The following is an 18568-nucleotide window of genomic DNA, read 5'->3' as shown; positions in this document are numbered from 1 at the left end:
TAACTAACACATATTCCTCTTCCTCAGCTCTCTTCCTCCTCTCCCTAATATCCCTACCTAACCCATCTTGGAATTCTTTCCCTCTAACCCTGATACAGACTCAGAATCCTCCTCAGCCCAGCACTCCAGGAAGCTACTACCAATCAACCTTAGCTGGCATCTGAAACCTATTGGCCATATCTGGCCTAGTTCTTTAGGTAGACAACTAATATATTTTAGTAGCTTCGCTGCCTGTTCTTAATGTGCAAATGCATCCTGTCACCCACAGGATGGCTAGTGGCTTCTCCACAATCAGATTCTGGCAATTTCTATAAATAGCAGCCCCCTAAAGGAAAAGGGGACTCTCGGGGCATAAAGGAAGTCTTTCCCCTACTTTTCCAGGTGAACAAAACTTACGTGGAGTGAGAAGAGAGAATGGTGCAACTGGAGCGCGCTATTCACCTCTCTGCTTTCTGATTTTTGGTTAATAGAGGGTCATCATTCCTCTGGTTGCTGAGACAAACCAGAATGTTCTCAGAGTAGCTCCCTGAGTGGTATCCACGTGGGTATTAACTGTGGGCTGGTGGCTCGCATTCATCTTGCTGATCAAGGACACTAATCTACACCTCCAACATCTTCCCATTGTAAACTCCTTATGGTTACAGAGCCTGCTGTGAGTGTTTGGTATGAGTAATTCCCTTTTTCATTTCCTTTAATCTTTATGTTTTACTCCATATTACATTGTTAAATCTCCTTACATACTTTCAATGCAGGCTTAGGTGTAATGCTAGCTTTAGAATATCTTTTTCCTATAAATCAGTTTCCTAAGACTTTTATTTCAACTTCCTCATTTCAAAAGGAGAAATCAGTTCACGCTTAATTAGCATTTAGGAACTGAAAAATTCACAATATATTGGTATGAAAACATACTTTTAAAAAGTCCCAAAAGCTGGAGAAAAAAAATGCTTGAAGACACCAAGGGAAAAAATACTGACTTACTAAAAAGAGGCCTTCCACAGTGCTGTGTGTGTTAATGAACACTGCTCTTTTCTCTTGACCCCAGAGTCCCTTCTCACATGTTGGCGGTTATTTGGAATATCCTCATGCTGTGAATTACAACTTTACAGCATCCTTTCAATGCATTCAATCTATGTTGCATGATGATTAACTAAGATAATTACAAGAGGGACCAAAAGCCTGAATGACGGTGTGACAGGAGATAGAAACAGAGGGAGGTGGTTGAAATAGAAATTGAATACAGATGAAGCTGACCAATTTCAAGCCTGTGGAAATGATCCTTGAAAAGGGACCCAGGGGAAAACTCTTGATTTAAATATGTAATTAAAGATGAAGGAGAAACAAGCTAAAATTGTGGTATATTTTGGATAGTTTACAAATAGAGAGAGGAGGAGGAAACTCATGTCTACACTGTGTGGGAAATGCATCTGGCCCTGTCCTAGGCATATTGTGCATCTTATAGAATCATGAAGGAAGGTTTCCATTCCAAATCCAATCCTTGATAGAACCTGGTTTCCAGTAGAACCCAGGATTACAACCACGGGTTTAAAGGGGGGTGAGGTGGGGGCGGTCAGTGCTCTGAATCACTTTTTCTTCTGGTACCATTTCTTAAGGTGCTCAGCTCCTGGAAGCTTTCTACACGCTCAGGCCCTGCATCATTCTATCCTTCCCACTCTCATTTTCATCTAAAGCTGCTCCCACCTCACTGGCAGCTTGGAAGGAATCTGATAAATTCATCGCTTTAATTGCTGAGTATTACTTATAGCATTTATCCTTCCTGGAGCTGTTGGATTTTGACAGGGAGAATCCACTTAGGCCCCTCAAGGCACTCTCTAAACGTAGAACTTTAAGCTTACATGAAAGGAAGAGATACGTGAAGAATTATGTAGGGTCAAATAGTCGTTTCCAGTACATTTGAAATGACATTAAGAAGGTTGCCAGCAACTTTGCCTAATTTTAGGATTAGCTAAAAGGCAGTACGATGTGGCAAAAAGATTACAAGTGTCAGATTCGGACTGCACTGCCTCTAACAGCTACTCTCTGCGTGACTTTAGGTGAGTTTCTTAGTTTCTCTGACACTCAGTTTTATCATCTGTAAAAGAAGATAATGATATGCCTATAGCGATGAGGATTAAATGATTTGATGATCTGTTTTATCACAACATATGCTTTTCTAAAATCTCTCACTTTGCAAAATTATGTACTGAAAGATAACAGGGCTTAGGAGAAAAAAAAAAAAAGATTGTGGGCACACTGTGCATTAGCCAGACTGAGGGCCTTTTTTCTTTCCTGTTGTAGGTTTTAATTTTTATCCCACTATTCTGATCATCCGTTGCCTAAGAAAATTCCTATGAAAGAACACAACTACTGTTTATACTGATATCATTCTCTGCATACCAATTACATATGAGCTAACTGGTACTATAAAAGCAAGTGTTGCAGAAGAGACTGTATATAAAATGACTTGGGAAAAATATATATAGTTAGTTAGATTTAATTTTCCTTTGCTTCTTGATTAATTCTTTGGAAGCCATAGAGACTCAATACCAGACAGAACATTCTTTTCTCTCTTTTCCAAGAAACATGTTAGCAGGAACATAAGTTTACCTGAAAAAAAGGGATACATATGTAAGACTTGGTTCTCGTCATATATTAAGCTCTTTAAGCAGGAATAATATTAAAATATTCCAAAATCAGTATAGTATAGTATTGGGACTAATCAGTTAGAAGGAGGCTGACCTGATGTTGGCAGTGCCAGGGAGGGTCCTGCTGGTCAGGTGTAATCTCCTTAGTGTCTTGGGTTTGCAGGGAGGTCCCAGGCATTCTAAGGGAAGACCAGGGATGATAGCTGTATGTGTGTGTGGGGAGGTAGGGGGGTGGCACTGGTAGGATGCAGGATTGTGGGTATTTACCAATAAGAAGTTCTTCAACGTTTTATAATGTAATTTCCATCTAACATTAGCCCTTTCTTTTTAGCTATCTCGTTGCGTCTATCCTCATTTGAGTCTATCCTCGTTTGCGTCCATCCTCGTGGCACCCAGAAACCATGGAACCAAAGGGAGCCAGAGTATCCATCTGTCTGGCTCGAAGAGGATCACAGGGTTATTTAGATCCATTATGGAAAAGACTGCTTTACCTTCCAGGAGCGTCCCCTTTCTCGTCAAACCACACCTCCTCTCCAGACACACCGACGAACGTGGACTTGATGAGGAAGTCCAGGAGTTTGCTGCCATCGATGGGCTTCATGGCATCACAGAGGCCCACATGGCCAGGGCAGAGGGCATGGTGCATGTTCTGTAGCCCATGTGCCATGGCATAGATGGCGTTGATGACAAACCCCATCTTACTGTCCTGGACATAGTTTTCTTCTAAGCTTTCATTGCCTGTAACATAAAAACAGATCACTACCAAGGTTGCAGTAATGAAGTCTAAACCTGCATGTTTAATTCCCAAATGCTTTTCAGGGCTCTCAGAAGAAGGGAAAGCCAAACCTACCTGTTCAAGCTTTGTATTTGTGACTATCTCTTCTGTATTCTCTCTGAAAATAGTTTATTCAATTTTATTTTCTGAATTCAATAACAGCTTTATAACATATAAAACAAACGCCACAGAGGTGAAAATAAAGAACTTTCACATATTGCAAGGAAATCCTTAAGGAGCAATGAAAATAGCTCTTATTTCCTCTGGGTTCACAGAGACTTATATTAAAAGTCTCCCTATATCACAGTCCTGGAAAAGCATTTTTTATAGCCTTTGTGACAATCCACAATCCATTGTAAATCAGTTTGTGCATTATCTAAACACCAATATTTTCTCTTGATGATTCCACTAATTTTATCATCTCTAGAAGCAAAAAAACCTAGAGTAAAAAGAAGAACTAGGTAGTATGCATTTCTTCTTCTATGTGGTTGATGGTTCAGAAATATTTGAATAAGATTTGCTAATTATTAGAAACTCAGGTAAAATGTTTCTTGATGGAAGAGTCATACTACACATTTAATCTAAACCTTTAGCTTTACTTGTGAATTTCAAATACTCCGCAATCATTTCCACCTATGTCACAGGTGTCAGCCTAAATAGGTCACTGAACCCTAAGGTGTCTGGGCTGGAGAATAACAGAGTATCTTAGGAACTTAGAGGGCTTGAAGTACTTAGAAGAAATGGTAAAGAGTTTTGACTCTGACGTTGAGCTTGAGATGAAATAAGACATTTACAAAGAGTTCTATTAAAGGCTAATTTATTTAGGTAGAGTTGAAAATGTAAAAAAGGTACATGTGCATCTACCTTAAGAATGAGATACAAAATACACAGGCCAGGTTGAAGGGGGAACAAATTCAATTTTAACTCATCTTCCAGTGTTGCTTAATAAGAACTTGTTAAAAGTGTGATTTGCTAAAGTAATATTTTCCTAATTGAAAGAACATTTCCCAAGAGGAAATAGGAGTAAGAGAGGCAGAAGGGGCATTTTAAAATCAAACTGCACAGAACAAGTCTAGAAGGTTATGTAAAGCAGAAAGCAAACATCCTCCTTGAAAAAACTGCAAAGTCATTGAAATAAGGTAATTTATATCTGCCACCCAGAACCCCTGGGTCTTAAATATTAGTTTGCTTTCCCTCTTTTTTATATTGGGATATAAAAGAGATAAATTAATGCCATCGGTCTGATAAGTTTTAAATGAGCCTTTAAATACAGCCCGAAATTCCCAAGTGCTGGAGCTAAATGTTAAAGCTGTTAGCATTAGAGAAATTACCAGGAGTTAAAGAAGAAAAAACAGAGACAAAAATTGGATGGCAAAATAACCTTCAATGCAGCAGTAACTGAAAGGGTTCTAGCAGCTACTTAAACGGTTCTACTAAAACCATTTACTTGAAGTGGCAGCTATTAAAGTCAACCCTAGGAGCAAACTGTCAAAAAATATGCGTTTTTTTCTGTTAGGGACAAACTTTATGACCACTGAGTCTGCTGTTTTGTTTTTGCTTTGATAAACGCTACTAAAGATGTATTATATATTTTAAAAATTATTTTGGTGTCCCCAGTACAAATTTCTTAAGCTGTCTTGTCTAGTGGATGCCTTATTCATCAGCATTGGGACTGTAACTGGTCTTGGATTTCTTTGAGATCAATGTTTTCCTTTTGATCCTTATTTAGGACTATTATATAACTTATTGTCCAAACTGGGTTACTTTTGTGAGTGATGTGAGTAATAATTATTCCAGAAACACCAGTGTAATTAAGGCAAACTGGTCAAATGGTGACGTGTTTCTTGAGCCATGCTGACTTCCAGCTGTGCCTATTTACTGATGTTATGAGTAAGATATGTGTGTATATATGTATATATATATGAAAAATATATAAAATAACACATGTAAATATACAGACATTCATGTATACATATGTATATTTATTGATACATATTCGATAAACAATTAGTGGAATATTCTTCTTAATTTAAACTAATTTTACATTTGTCTTATTGTAATGGGAAATATACACATTAATAGTAATACTGGCTACTATTTTTTGTGTTTATTATATACAATACTCAGATAATGCTACCATGATAATCCTGCCAAAGAGACATGAATTCCACCGTTTATAAGTGAGGAAAGAGCAATGGTATCAAAAAGCCCCCTTGATACTTGTACTTTCTGTAAGTTGGCAGAAACGTGGGTGTAGATATAGAAGTCTACAGAGGAGACACTTTTCTGGCGACTGAAGACAGGGCATCCTTCTGTGCACCAGTATCATTTTCAAGCTTTTTGAGGTCTTCTCCCTGGGATTGTTCCAAATGTGCACAGCTGTCTCTCTGACTAGAAATACTAGCACTCAATCTATTAACTGCAAATTATGACAAAGAAGCTCATCCTGTCAGTATTTATCATACAGAAAACCAGGAGGCTAGGCACATGTTTTCAGGGAATATTTGTGACTCAAACCCTTTTCCAAATAAACACAAACAGCTTGTATGTTTGTGTAAATCTAAAGTGACACATGCACTTCCCTACCCTGCCAGTCTCCTGGGTCTGCACATGAAGGGGATGCTACCTCCCATCAGTAGGAAGTCTCTCTTCAGCTACTACCCCAGTTCATGATAACTAGCATTTGGGAAGGTGTGACAAAGTTAGAAAATCACCTGGCCTTTACAGGACCATTTTCTTTACCATAGCAACAGTCCCAGATGATGCTGCAAGAATTTATCATCAAATAAACAGAATATGATACAGGTTTTCCTTCTGCCCAAAGATCCTATATTTTCATGACCAGCGAATAGAGGATCCAAACTAATATTATTGTCACTTGGTGGGAAGGTGAAAACACTCTAATTCTCTGGGGTTTAGTGCCTTTTTAATAACACTAGTCTCAGAGTTATTAGTAAGAAGGGGATTTTATGATTCATTTTCTGTGGTGCATTAACCATTACAGGCCACTAGGGTATCATTAAACTACTACATTTTCTAATATACTAAATGGAATCAAATAATTGTAGTTGACTGTGTTTATTTACCTTCAAAAGAATACCTGCCTAACTACTTCACAGCAGATTGTGAAAATAGTTACCTTGATTCTAAATAGTCATCTTGTTCTTATTGCAAAACACAAGGGCTATAAATTGCTGCCTGAGTATGGCAGCACACAGAGCCTCCATGAGGGTAGAAACAGACAGTGTACCTTCTGAAAACAGGAAATCCACGGTGGTGGGGAGAAGGGCTGGCAATTCCATCTGCTGCCATTTAGGATGGCTATTCAGCAGAGTGGTATAGCAGAAAGAAAGAGCTCGGGACTAGGCACTTAAACACCTGGGACCTAGTGAAATGGAGCAGGACCCTGTGGGGCTCTCCTGGCTATGAATTCTTTCCATGTCCCCAGTTTCTTGTTTGAAAGAAATAGGCTCCATTCAGCCCCCTTGACCTTCCCTGAGTTCCAAAGTGCAGACTCAAACAGTTGCTTATCGGGGAAGGGAGGGAATGCAAAAAAAAAGGAGGAGTAGTCAAGAAACATTAGTGAAAATAAATAAGATCGTCTATACCAATTTCTTCAGATTCCACATATATGCGTTAATATACAATATTTGTTTTTCTCTTTCAGGCTTACTTCACTCTGTATTACAGTCTCTAGGTCCATCCATGTCTCTACAAAATTTACAAAGCAGAAATAGAGACACAGATGTAGAGATCAAAAGTATGGATACCGAGGAGCAAGGGGGGGGCGTGGGATGAATTGGGAGATTGGGATTGACATATACACACTATTGATACTATGTATAAAATAGATAACTAATGAGAACCTACTGTATAGCACAGGGAGCTCTACTCAGTGCTCTGTGGTGATCTAAATGAGAAGGAAATCCAAAAAAGAGGAGATATATGTATACATATAGCTGATTCACTTGCTGTACAGTATAAACTAACACAATATTGTAAAGCAACTATACTCCAATAAAAATTTTTTTAATTTAAAAAAAAAAAAGAAACAATAGTGCAGCCATGGGGCAGGGTCCTGGTTCCTCCTTAAGGGATATACATAACAATATCTTCCAGTTCTTCTGCAGGCAGACCCTCACCCAGGTAGAGGACGGTAACTTCAGGCTGAGAACAAGATTCCCGGAACACTGCCCTGTAAACTCACCACCAACCAATCAGAAGAAAGTCACACACCCTGTAGCCCTCACTCCAAATTTTGCCTATAAAAACTTCTCCCCACCAAACCAGTGGGGAGTTCTGGTTTTTCTTGAGCATGAGCCACCTGTTCTCCTTGCTTGGCCCTGCAATAAACCTTTCTCAGCTCCAAACTGACTTTTCAGTTTGTTTGGCCTCACTGTGCATCGGGCACATGAACTTGCAGTCAGTAACACTAGAGGCAGTTCTGCTATAATATATCAACAATACATATCCAACTAGTCATGGAACTTGGACAAGGGTCTAGACCTCCTTGAGTCTCAGTTTCCTAATCTAAAAAATATCACAAGTAGATCAGATTATCTTTCTGAAGATGTCTTTCCCCCTCTAAAGTTGCTTCTCCAATTCCACACTTATTGGTACTTAGCAAAGTCCTTTACATATACTATCTTTTTTTAATTCTTACAAAACTGTATGAGTTTTGTTCTATTATCACCATTTTACAAGTGAGAAGATTAAAGCACAGATAATTGAAATCATGATTGGGGGGAAATGTTCTCCTTTCCCTTTCCCTTTCCCTTCTATTAATGCTTCTTTGTGAAGAGATTCTTACATAGTACCACCTCAGGCCTCTTGTCTTACTCAATGGGAAGAGTGGAGTGATTCATCTTTTTGCAGGATTGAGAAAAAGAAACTGGGCATGCTTAGCTCAGCCCCTTTCTCTCTCATCTGGAGGCCTGCACTTGACAATTCTCAAAGGTTCTGGTTGGTTCTCCAGCTTTTGGTAAATGTGGGCTGTAGTCGACAGTTGTGCCAGTAGGGCTAGACGGGTTAATCTAGTATTGAAAAGTGTATTGTGGTCACATATCTGATCCATGTCCCTAATCCAGTTTGTTGTGTTTTTTGTTGTTGTTTGTTTGTCAGTTAGTTTTTTTTGTTAACTTTTAAAAACTTCTTCACTGAGGTATAACTCACATATGGTGCAGAAATCTTTACTGTACATTATAATATTAATAAATGTTTATTAATTTATTAATAAATGTTTACATATGTACATACCCATGTAACTGCTCCCCATATCATGATATAGAGCATTTACAGAGGCTTCCATTTATTTAGAGCTTCCTTAATTTATCCCAGCAATGTTTTGCAATTTTTCAGTATGCAGATACTAGGTATTTGATTTTTATGGTACTACTACAATTGGTGTACTTGAAAAATTTTTAAATTATTTGTTGCCAGTACAGAGAAATGCTATTGATATCTGTGTTTCAGCCTTGTATCCTGCAAGCTTTCCAAATTTACTTATTAATTCTAATTTCTTATAAATTCTTTTGAGATTTCTATGTATGCAATCATATTATTAATAAAACATATCTTACATTTTATCTCCATCTGTTTCACTCTTGGGTCTACTCCTTAGTTGGGTTCAAATTTGGGAAGGAAATACATTGGCTGTGCCACTGAAATCCCAGGGGTTCTGAATTGAAGGTCACACAGCTACCAAGGACAGAGGCAGTGGCGTCCAGAGCTGGACCCGGTCCTTGCCACGTGGCACTATGAATACAATAGCAGCCCTGCCCAACTGCTGGAGCAGTTCTATAACAGACAATGAGACATCAGTTAGGAAAAACAATTAGTTTGATGTTTATTAGTTCTGAATTTTTAGTAATATCATCTCAATTTGAATGTCCAAAGTGGAAAAACGTAGAAAATAAATTGAAAGAATGTTGAACTCCAGTAGAGTACTTTTGTTGATGCCTATTCTTTCTATTTAATTAGTACAACCTTACCGCTATGCATGTAGGTCTAGTTATGTTGCCTTTTAAAATCTAGACTCTCAGCATTAAATTCAAAATAAAAAGAAACAAAACAAGCATTCTTTTATCTCATCATAACAAGGAAATATTTTGGGAAACATTAGTAAATATAACTGTCCCTGGAGAAAACATTCTTCTGATTTCTTGGCTTTTGTAGCTCTCCACTGCTTCTTTTTAACTGAGAGCATTATATATTCAATACATGATTTGATACAATCTCCATTCAGATCAAAATAGAAAGAACTGTAATTGTTTTATATTGTTAACGTATCAAGCAAAGAAAATGAAATTCATGTTACTTTAAATGACCTGAGTATCAGATTAATTGAGAGAAAATGAATCAGGTCATTTTTTAAATAATGACCTCAAAGGACTAAAGTGCTGGCAAGTTTTCCTGAAGGCCCGGCTATTAAATTTTCCTTATGCTTTTCCAGGAAGAATTTGTGGTAAGATTCACAACAGTCCAGCTTTGTTCATGCTCAAGTTTAAAATCTTTGAAGTCTTTTTTTCCCTCTGACTCTATACTTTCCTCTTTCCCTAAAAATTTTCTCAGCTCACATCACAGAAAAATATGACCCTTCCATTATTTTCTATTCAGTTCATTAAAATGTAAATTAACTCCTACGTAGGATGGAAAAGAAGAAAGTAAGGAGCATTTACTTGAGCGTGTGTTATTAGCTGAATTTCTATTGCTTAAACCCACCTGGTTTTAACATATGTGAACAATACAGACATTTTTCTAAATACATCATCACAATCTATTGTTAAAGAGAGAAATCCCCCAGTTATATGACACACACACAGCCAGCTCCCAGCAAATTGCTGATAATGTATGGTAAGCCTTCAATTCCCTGAAAATACAACGGCATTTTAGTTAATTCATATTTCAAAAAATTATAGTGTTATGTGAAAAACAAATGAGGACAATCCCTGGAGAGTTTAAGTGATGCTGAGGATTAGTCAGTAACATTCAGTTGAACTGTGGGGCTCTTTGTTTCTCTACAGAGAGAAAATAAGGGCAGCTTCTCATGTGCCTTTGCCTTTATTGATCTGGCACAAAACAGTGTCATGGAGTTATAAACCACTCCCCACAGGTCTGCAATAAGCATTTGGCAGGTAATCATAGAGAAGGAGTATGTTGCAGAGAGCTGGCTGCTTTAGCCAACGTGGGAAGTTAGGGTGTTGTTAAAATTCATCAGGAACCAACTCCTGTCTCAACAACCTGCTGGGTCAGAATCCTTGCCAAGCCTATTCATCTTGGTCTCTTCTAAATGCTAAGGAGGCATATCTATGCTCATAGCTCCACTTCTACTTATTTATGGGTGATAGGAAACATGCTTTCTTTTACAAATGTAAGGTATTTCCATGATTTAATGCTATTATGGTCCATTTCAAGTTCCCTTTTGTAGTATCTCTAGTTTCATGCTTCAGTGTTTAGATTGAGCTAATAAGTCAGAGTGGAGTTTGCAGAAATATAAGAACTATTTGTGAAAAATCTACTTATCTCTGACCTATTAGAGTCTACCAGCATCTTCTGATAACCAATATAGGGTCTTGTTTATTATAAAACAAAACCTTAAAGTCAGTATTGCAAATCCATTTTTATGACTGACTTCTGATTAATACAGTACAGTATTTATAACTTGACAAAATGTTGTACCATTAAAAAAGTCTACTTTGGGATATATTAAGGATATCCTATCCTTCAGCCTTTTTCCTGGAATTCATATGCCAAGTGATAAAATGGAAACTTGGAATAGAAGCTTTCCATGTTCTGCACAGGATTAAGTACAGGTTTAAATACAGGCCATAAGGTTTATTACCATGCCCGCATCACCTAAGAATGAGATATACTGTGGATTTTCATGTAAGGTTCATTTCTGCAGGGCACTCTTAGTTGATATTTTACACTGATATTTTATGTAGACTTAACAGCTCATGTAGACCAAAACGCTATCTGTCCCAATGTTGGCTGGAATTTCTTGAATGACATATCGCCTTTTATGTGGTGTCTCCCAACAGCATCTCTTGAAAGAATGAAATTTGGAAGTTCTAAGAGCCGAATAGGAACTCATGGCTAGTGAGACTTCAATCAATATCTGTCACAGAAATTAAAAGAGTAGCTCCTAAGGTTAACGTTGTCAAGCACATACAGGCAAAAAGCTCTGAACAGGGTCTATTGCTAAAACACATACAGGGTTCAGACTTTATGCAAATCTGCTTGGATATATCAATCACTCTGCTCAGTTTGTGAAGGGCTTACTTACAGAAACAAGAATGTCAAAAACAGATTCATTAAGAAAGACTCCTTGAGAGGTCACAGGGCTGATCCAAATCTATTAAAATTACATTCAGGAGTGGAATATAAGTTCTATATTCTAACTGGTAAAGTTGTTTATCATAGGGTATGGGTAAACAATGCTGAAATAGCTCTACACATATACCAAGCTTGAAAAAAATAAATGAATAGGGAATTCCCCCGTGGTCCAGTGGTTAGGAGTCTGAGCTTCCACTGCTGGGGTTCCGCATTTTATCCCTGGTTGCGGAACTAAGATCCCACAAGCTGCGAGGCCAAAAGAACAAAAAGCAAAACAGAAAAAAATGAATAAATGGATGACAGATGATAGAATCCAAGTTTATCACAGTTGGAGTGGGGAAGGTTACTGATAAGTAAAGGGGAAAAGCTAGAATAAACCATGTGGTACTGGAATCGAGGTAAAGGCATAAGTATGAATTTAAATTTAGCTTAATATATGTACTGATGAATTAATATAGAAATAATCATACATATGTTTATATGCGGATTGGTATATATTTATATACTTCCCAACCCTGCCCACTGAAGCAAAAACACCCCAATCATAACGAGCATGCCCAATGCCCAGATCTTGGATTCTAACACCATTCTCTAATAAAGAGGATCAGAATGCCTTTGGAGAAATAACCAGTTGTAGGTCTGGGGCAGGAAGTATACAGATGAGCCTGAAACATCTTGTAGTGCCAGCAAATAAGGAAGTTGCTTAAAAAATAAAACAATAGAGATATGTCAAAAGAACACTAGAATCAAACAAAAGACCTCCCAGTGGCCCAAGCTGAGACAATTTGAGCAAGAAAATCAATAATATAGTATTGGATTATAAGCCAAAGTATAAAATATAAATACTCTTGAGTCCAACTGATATAAATAAAGAATTAAATTAAAAAATTAATGGGGAAGAGACAAATCTCCTGTACAGAAGAATTCCAAATAATTTATGTAGCGAATCTGCCCTCAAGAAGGTGGAGCATAATTCTACACACTTTAAGTGTGGGATGCACTTAGCGATTTGTTTTCAAAGAGTACAGTACAAAAAAAAAAAGATAGAAACAGAAAATTAGTAAATGCTTCATTAGCCAGTGATCAATGTTGACATTATCAGTGTGATAGGGTGTACTCTCGTACATTGTGTTGAGAAAGACACTTCACCTCTGGGGTCTTCCTCCCAAAACTCATAATCTCAGCCTGACTATGAGAAATACGTTTGCCAAACTCAAATTTAGTGACACTCTACAAAATACCTGATCAGTACTCCTAAAAACAGTCAAGGTCATCAAAAACAAGGGAAATTTGAGAATTATCACAGCTGAGAGGAGCCAAAGAGACATGAAAAATAAATATAATGTGATACCCTGGATGAGATCCTGGAACAGAAAAAGGAAAACTGATGAAATAAGAAAAAAAATATATAGAGTTTCGTTACTAGTAATGCACCTATGTTGGCTCATTAATTGTGGCAAATGTAACATAGCAATATGAGATGCTAACAACAGGGGAAGCTGAGTGCAGGGTATTTGAGAGCTCTCTGATATACCTTTGCAACTTTTATTGAAAACTCTTCTAAAATACAAAGTTTATTTTTTAAAAATATACAAACATTAGCATGCAACCTGGACTAGTGTCAGGTAACAAGAGGTAACATGATTGAATGCTTGCTATGTGACAGGAACTTAATCAGGTGCTTTACATATAATATCTATTCACCTCACAATGACTTATTAAATGGGTGATATTACTATGCCCAGCTTACTAATGGAAAATCCAAGGACTTGTCCAAGATCACACAGCTGGACAGTGGTGGTGACTAACCTGACACCCAGCTGACTCTAGAGCTCTCACTCTTAAGTACTATGTTGCCCTGTCTCTTGCTCAGTTGTAACCCAAGAGTGACATTCCACTCAGCAGGCTCATGGACAGATTGCATTTGATGCTATATTAATAAATGTTCATGTGTGCAGAATGAAACTTGCCCCTGATTGTAGATTATATATAATCTATAAAGAGAATATCCACACATTTCATCACATGGTGAGGTTGTCATGATTTATTTCACATGGATGATATTGATATAAAGGCAGAGTTTTTTTTGCATGACTTTTTCTTATAGATGCTCCATTCAACACTCCATAGAGAAGGCTAAATCCAAAAGATAAAAATCATTTGGGAGCAAACCCATCACTAAGAATCAATATTCTAGATTCTATGACCCTCAGCCACAAGAAATGATTAACTGATTCCCCAGGGTTTTATCTGAGGTTCCAGACTGCTGCAGGGTCAATTCTTCTGGGCATAAATGTTGTCCATGCATTTAAAATGTTGAAAGTAAATCTTCTTCTGAGGGGAAATATCCACAGGAAGTTAACTGAAGGATCTAATTAAACAAGTGGCCCTTGGGACAGGCATACAGTCTTGGTTGGTAATATCAGTTTGGAAGTCACAACATAAGAACAGACTTTGAGGAAGCTCCAAAGTATCACAAGGAACTGTCTTAAGCAACACCCACGTTCAGTGCCTGTAGTTAACCTAGTCTGCTAACTTAGACTGCTGGGGTCAAGTCTTTGCAAACTGACTTTGCTCAAGCTTATCAAAACACACTCAACAATGGGCTTCCCTGGTGGCGCAGTGGTTGAGAGTCCGCCTGCCGATGCAGGGAACACGGGTTCGTGCCCCGGTCCGGGAAGATCCCACGTGCCGTGGAGCAGCTGGGCCCGTGAGCCATGGCCGCTGAGCCTGTGCGTCCGGAGCCTGTGCTCCGCAACGGGAGTGGCCACAACAGTGAGAGGCCCGCGTACTGCAAAAAAACAAAAATCAAAAAAAACCCCACACTCATCAAAAATGCACTTGAGGATTTCCTTGGTGGTGCAGTGGATAAGAATCCGCCTGCCAATGCAGGGGACACAGGTGCAATCCTTGGTCCGGGAAGATCCCACAAGCCCCGGAGCAACTAAGCCCGTGCACCACAACTACTGAGACTGTGCTCTACAGCCCATGAGCCACAACTACTGAGCTCGCGTGCCACAACTACTGGAGCCCACGTTCCACAACAAGAGAAGCCACCACAATAAGAAGCCCGCTCACCACAATGAAGAGTAGCCCCTGCTCGCTGCAACTAGAGAAAGCCTGTGCATAGCAAAGAAGACCCAACACAGCCAAAAATAAAAATCAAATTAAAAAAAAAGTGCACTTGAGAACACGTGGAATTTAGCATCTCTTAGACAATATTTCTGTTGACTATGTGACTTAGTGCTTTCTAGGATGCCGGTTGTTATACCCTACTTGGATGATGCCTCAATCATGGGATTCAGTCCTACTGAAATGATTGAACAACATTTCAGGATTTTCCCCTGGTGGTTTCAACTTATTCTTAGATGAGGATATGAGACAAACACAGATGGGGTCAAGATGATTCTTCGTCTACACTTGTGTACAAGTGAACACAAGTGCACTTGTTCATTTTTGTACTCAGATTGAACTTTTTCTAGTGTAATAAAGACAAATAACTTCAATTAGGACGTGGAATTTAGATAAAATAGGTGTGCCTCCCCACCTTTCAATGTATCTACCTGATTCTCAAACACCCATAAAAGAGTAGCTAACTCTAGAAAGAAGGAAGAGTGCAGAGAACTTGGTACCCACTAACCACTAAGGTTCAAAACTCAGATAGCAGAATTGATGGATGGGGTTAGTGACAACCAAGGCTAGATTGAAGGAACGAACAATACATACCTGTAACTCATTGTAAAGGTAGAAGAAATCTAGGCTGATTTATACCAAAGCCTGTGTTATTTGACGGCAATTCTGTTTCTGGGTGTAAAATTCAGTGATAGCAGAACTCTTTATTACCGTGTGTTTATGCATACGTGTGTGTGTGTATGTTTGCACATGCTTTGGATTAAACAGCTGTATGTGTGCATTCAAAGCACGGTACTATTTTAAGGCCTGATATTTTGCAGCATTCTTCAAATGAACTTGACATAGAAAGAGGAAGCTTCCTACTTAACACAGGGTATGCTGAGCTGTCACAGCATTCTGAGTGGGCTTAGAGATGTGGCATTGGTAACCCTGCACTGATTTCTTACACAGCTAGGAAGAAAAAGGTGGCAGCAGAGGTGAATTCTACCCTTACCTAGAGATAAGGCCAAAACAGAGATTAGTTTGCTGACAAATGAGCACTGGAACCAGGGCATGTATATTCACCCTGTAGGCGATCAGAAATATATGGGAAGAGAAAACCAAGGAAGAGATTGATCAGGATGACAATGCCACATTGATCAAATATGACAGCTTCTTTTAGTGATGAGGTCAACAGGAAAACCATTAAAATCATCTTGTCTATGAACACTTGTCATTGACTTTTCAGTCATGTCCCTTGAAAGCTCACAGAACTCTAAAGTAAAGGCAGCAATGATTTCTCTGCCTCAACAACTGCTGAATCAGAATCCCAACAACTACTCACGAAGACTGGAACAGCATAAAAATTCATTGGTGGATTTTTTCAAGTTACATTGGTCCAGGGGGAAAAGGATTATTTTGTGTACCAAGGGATATTCTTGTTTACTGGTGAGTTTCTATTTGTCTGGCTTCCTGAATGTGAAGGAGATACAAGCTTTAGAAGTCCAGATCATCTTGTGATGCAAAGAACAAGGATGTCTGAGAGCCATTTTGCTGCAAGAAATCCACCATAAAACATCCCTGATTCCTATTGAAAATTGCAAAACCACCATCATCTCGTCAGAATAGACTCCACCTGCAATGAAATCATACCTTGCTCGTTTTCACGCAATAACAAGAGTTAGACAATTGTCATCTACATGATCTCAATTGTTCTCATAGTGAATGACTGACAGCTCAGGAATGGGATGATGATCTAACTGAGGCTTATTTATTATTGATGGAGACTAGGATACATTTAAGAACACTCAAAAGGAAACCTGATATGATGACTACAAGCTATTACTTGAAATGACTGAATACAAACTAATACAAATGAAGTGTCTATTTAACATATTAGTCAAATTAGGAGCTCTTAACCTCTGTAGGAATAAAATAACAAGCTGTGTATAAATGGAACACAAAATGAAGGGGGGAAGTTCAGGCAATTATTTCAGTCTGAAGCAGTAAATGAGAAAGTTCTTTAAATCTCTTAAAAGGTAGAACCAAATTCATGTTCCATATTTAAGCTTGTGGACTGAGTGCTGTTGGAAGAGGGCTGTTCAAGGCACATACCCATTTGGTTCTCTGATGGGATGAAGAGGAATGAAGATGTCAGTACCTGGAATAATAGAGATTTTTAATAGCTTTTAGAATAAAATTAAAATGAGAATGCCAGCTCATTCCTTTAGGTTATTTAACAGAATAAGAACTTAATACTGCAGTGATTGCATTCTCATTTTGAAAATTGCTCACTCAGCCATCTATGGCACATGTTCCAACTGTCAACCTCTATGTGTATATTTTAAAGAGTCAAAATGTGTGGGTCCAACTCCAATACAGAAATTGAGGAAAGAAATCAATCACTGTGGAATTATAGGGAAGCTTCATGCAGGAGGTGGACATAAGACTGCTCTTAAATAATGGTAAGACACAGAGTAAAGAAAAGAGAAGGAAGCAGGGGCCTCCTATGCAGCAGAAACATTGATAGGGTGCGGACACCAACTGTGGATGAGCCAGTAAATATCCACACATTTATTAACTTAGTTCATAAAGACGACAATAATAACAGCTATTATTCATTGAACTTTAAATACCCAGTAGAGAGTTTTAGACTGAAGCCATCAGCCAAAGGAAGTTCCTATAATCTTTCAGCATTGAAGGCTCAGGCTTCTTCCTGGCACTATCACTCCTTTTTAGGACTCATCTCCTAGATGGTTGTCCAGACATCAGTGACTATTTTAAACATGCATGAACTCATGAGTTTTACTCTAAGTAATAGACACCCATGAGGTTTGGAGGAAGACAGGCAAACTAAGCAGGCAAAGAAAGCAAAGTTAATGCTTTCCTATTAGTTGGGGCTTGGGCACCAAATAAACTTCAGAATTTAAACAGGCGGGGACAGGCCACATAGAAGTCTTGTTACTCCTAAGCTTGTCAGACGCAAGTACTTTCAACCCTGCTCCATCTCTTTCATGTCCACTCAACCCCAAACTTTTCTGTTCTCCAAACCTCCAAACTTTGAGCTTGGGTTCTATCACCATTGAAAAAATCAACTTATAGCATACCTGACAGAGGTCAGTAAAATGAGGCTGTTACCTTCCATGATAAAAACATACCAGCAATTGGTTAAATAAACTGTTGTACATCCAGACAATGGAATATTAGTCCATGCTAAAGAGAGAGAACTATCACGGCATAAAAAGACATGAAGAAAACTTAAATGCACATTATTAAGTAAAGGAAGCCAATCTGAAAAGACTACATACTACATGATTCCAACATGTGACATTCTGGAAAAGGCAAAACTATGGAGACAGTAAAAATATCACTGGTTGCCACAGTCTGGGGATGGGGGGTGGTGAGATGAATAGGAATAGACAAGTCATTATATATTTGTCCAAACCCACAGAATGTACACCACGAAGAGTAAGTCCTCATGTAAACTAGGGACTTTGGGTGATTATGATGTGTCATAGGTTCATAAATTATAACAAATTTACTACTCTAGTGAGGGATGTTGATCATGGGGGAGGCCATGCATGGGGCAGGGAGTATATGGGAAATCTCTCTACCTTCCTCTCAATTTTGCTGTGAACTTAAAACTACTCTAAAAAAATAAAGTGCTTAAAAATATAAAAACTAGCACTTAACTAATATTTGATCT

General features: G+C 38.3%; 1 protein-coding gene across 2 annotated transcripts in view; it reads right to left on the bottom strand.

The window, feature by feature from the left end:
* Positions 1-18568, bottom strand: part of GRM1 (glutamate metabotropic receptor 1) — a gene marked incomplete at both ends in the record, with an annotated part of 367295 nt that overhangs the window by 61495 nt on the left and 287232 nt on the right. For both annotated transcript variants that reach the window (XM_079716352.1, XM_079716353.1), the window contains one exon: positions 3134-3380. In XM_079716352.1, coding sequence (XP_079572478.1) covers positions 3134-3380 — 247 coding nt within the window. The remainder of the gene's footprint in view (positions 1-3133; positions 3381-18568) is intronic.

This window comes from Hyperoodon ampullatus (genome assembly GCF_949752795.1).
Source record: "Hyperoodon ampullatus genome assembly, chromosome: 12".
NCBI lineage: Eukaryota > Metazoa > Chordata > Mammalia > Artiodactyla > Ziphiidae > Hyperoodon > Hyperoodon ampullatus.
The sequence above is the reverse complement of the archived record's forward strand: the minus strand, read 5'-3'. Positions and strand labels throughout refer to the sequence as shown.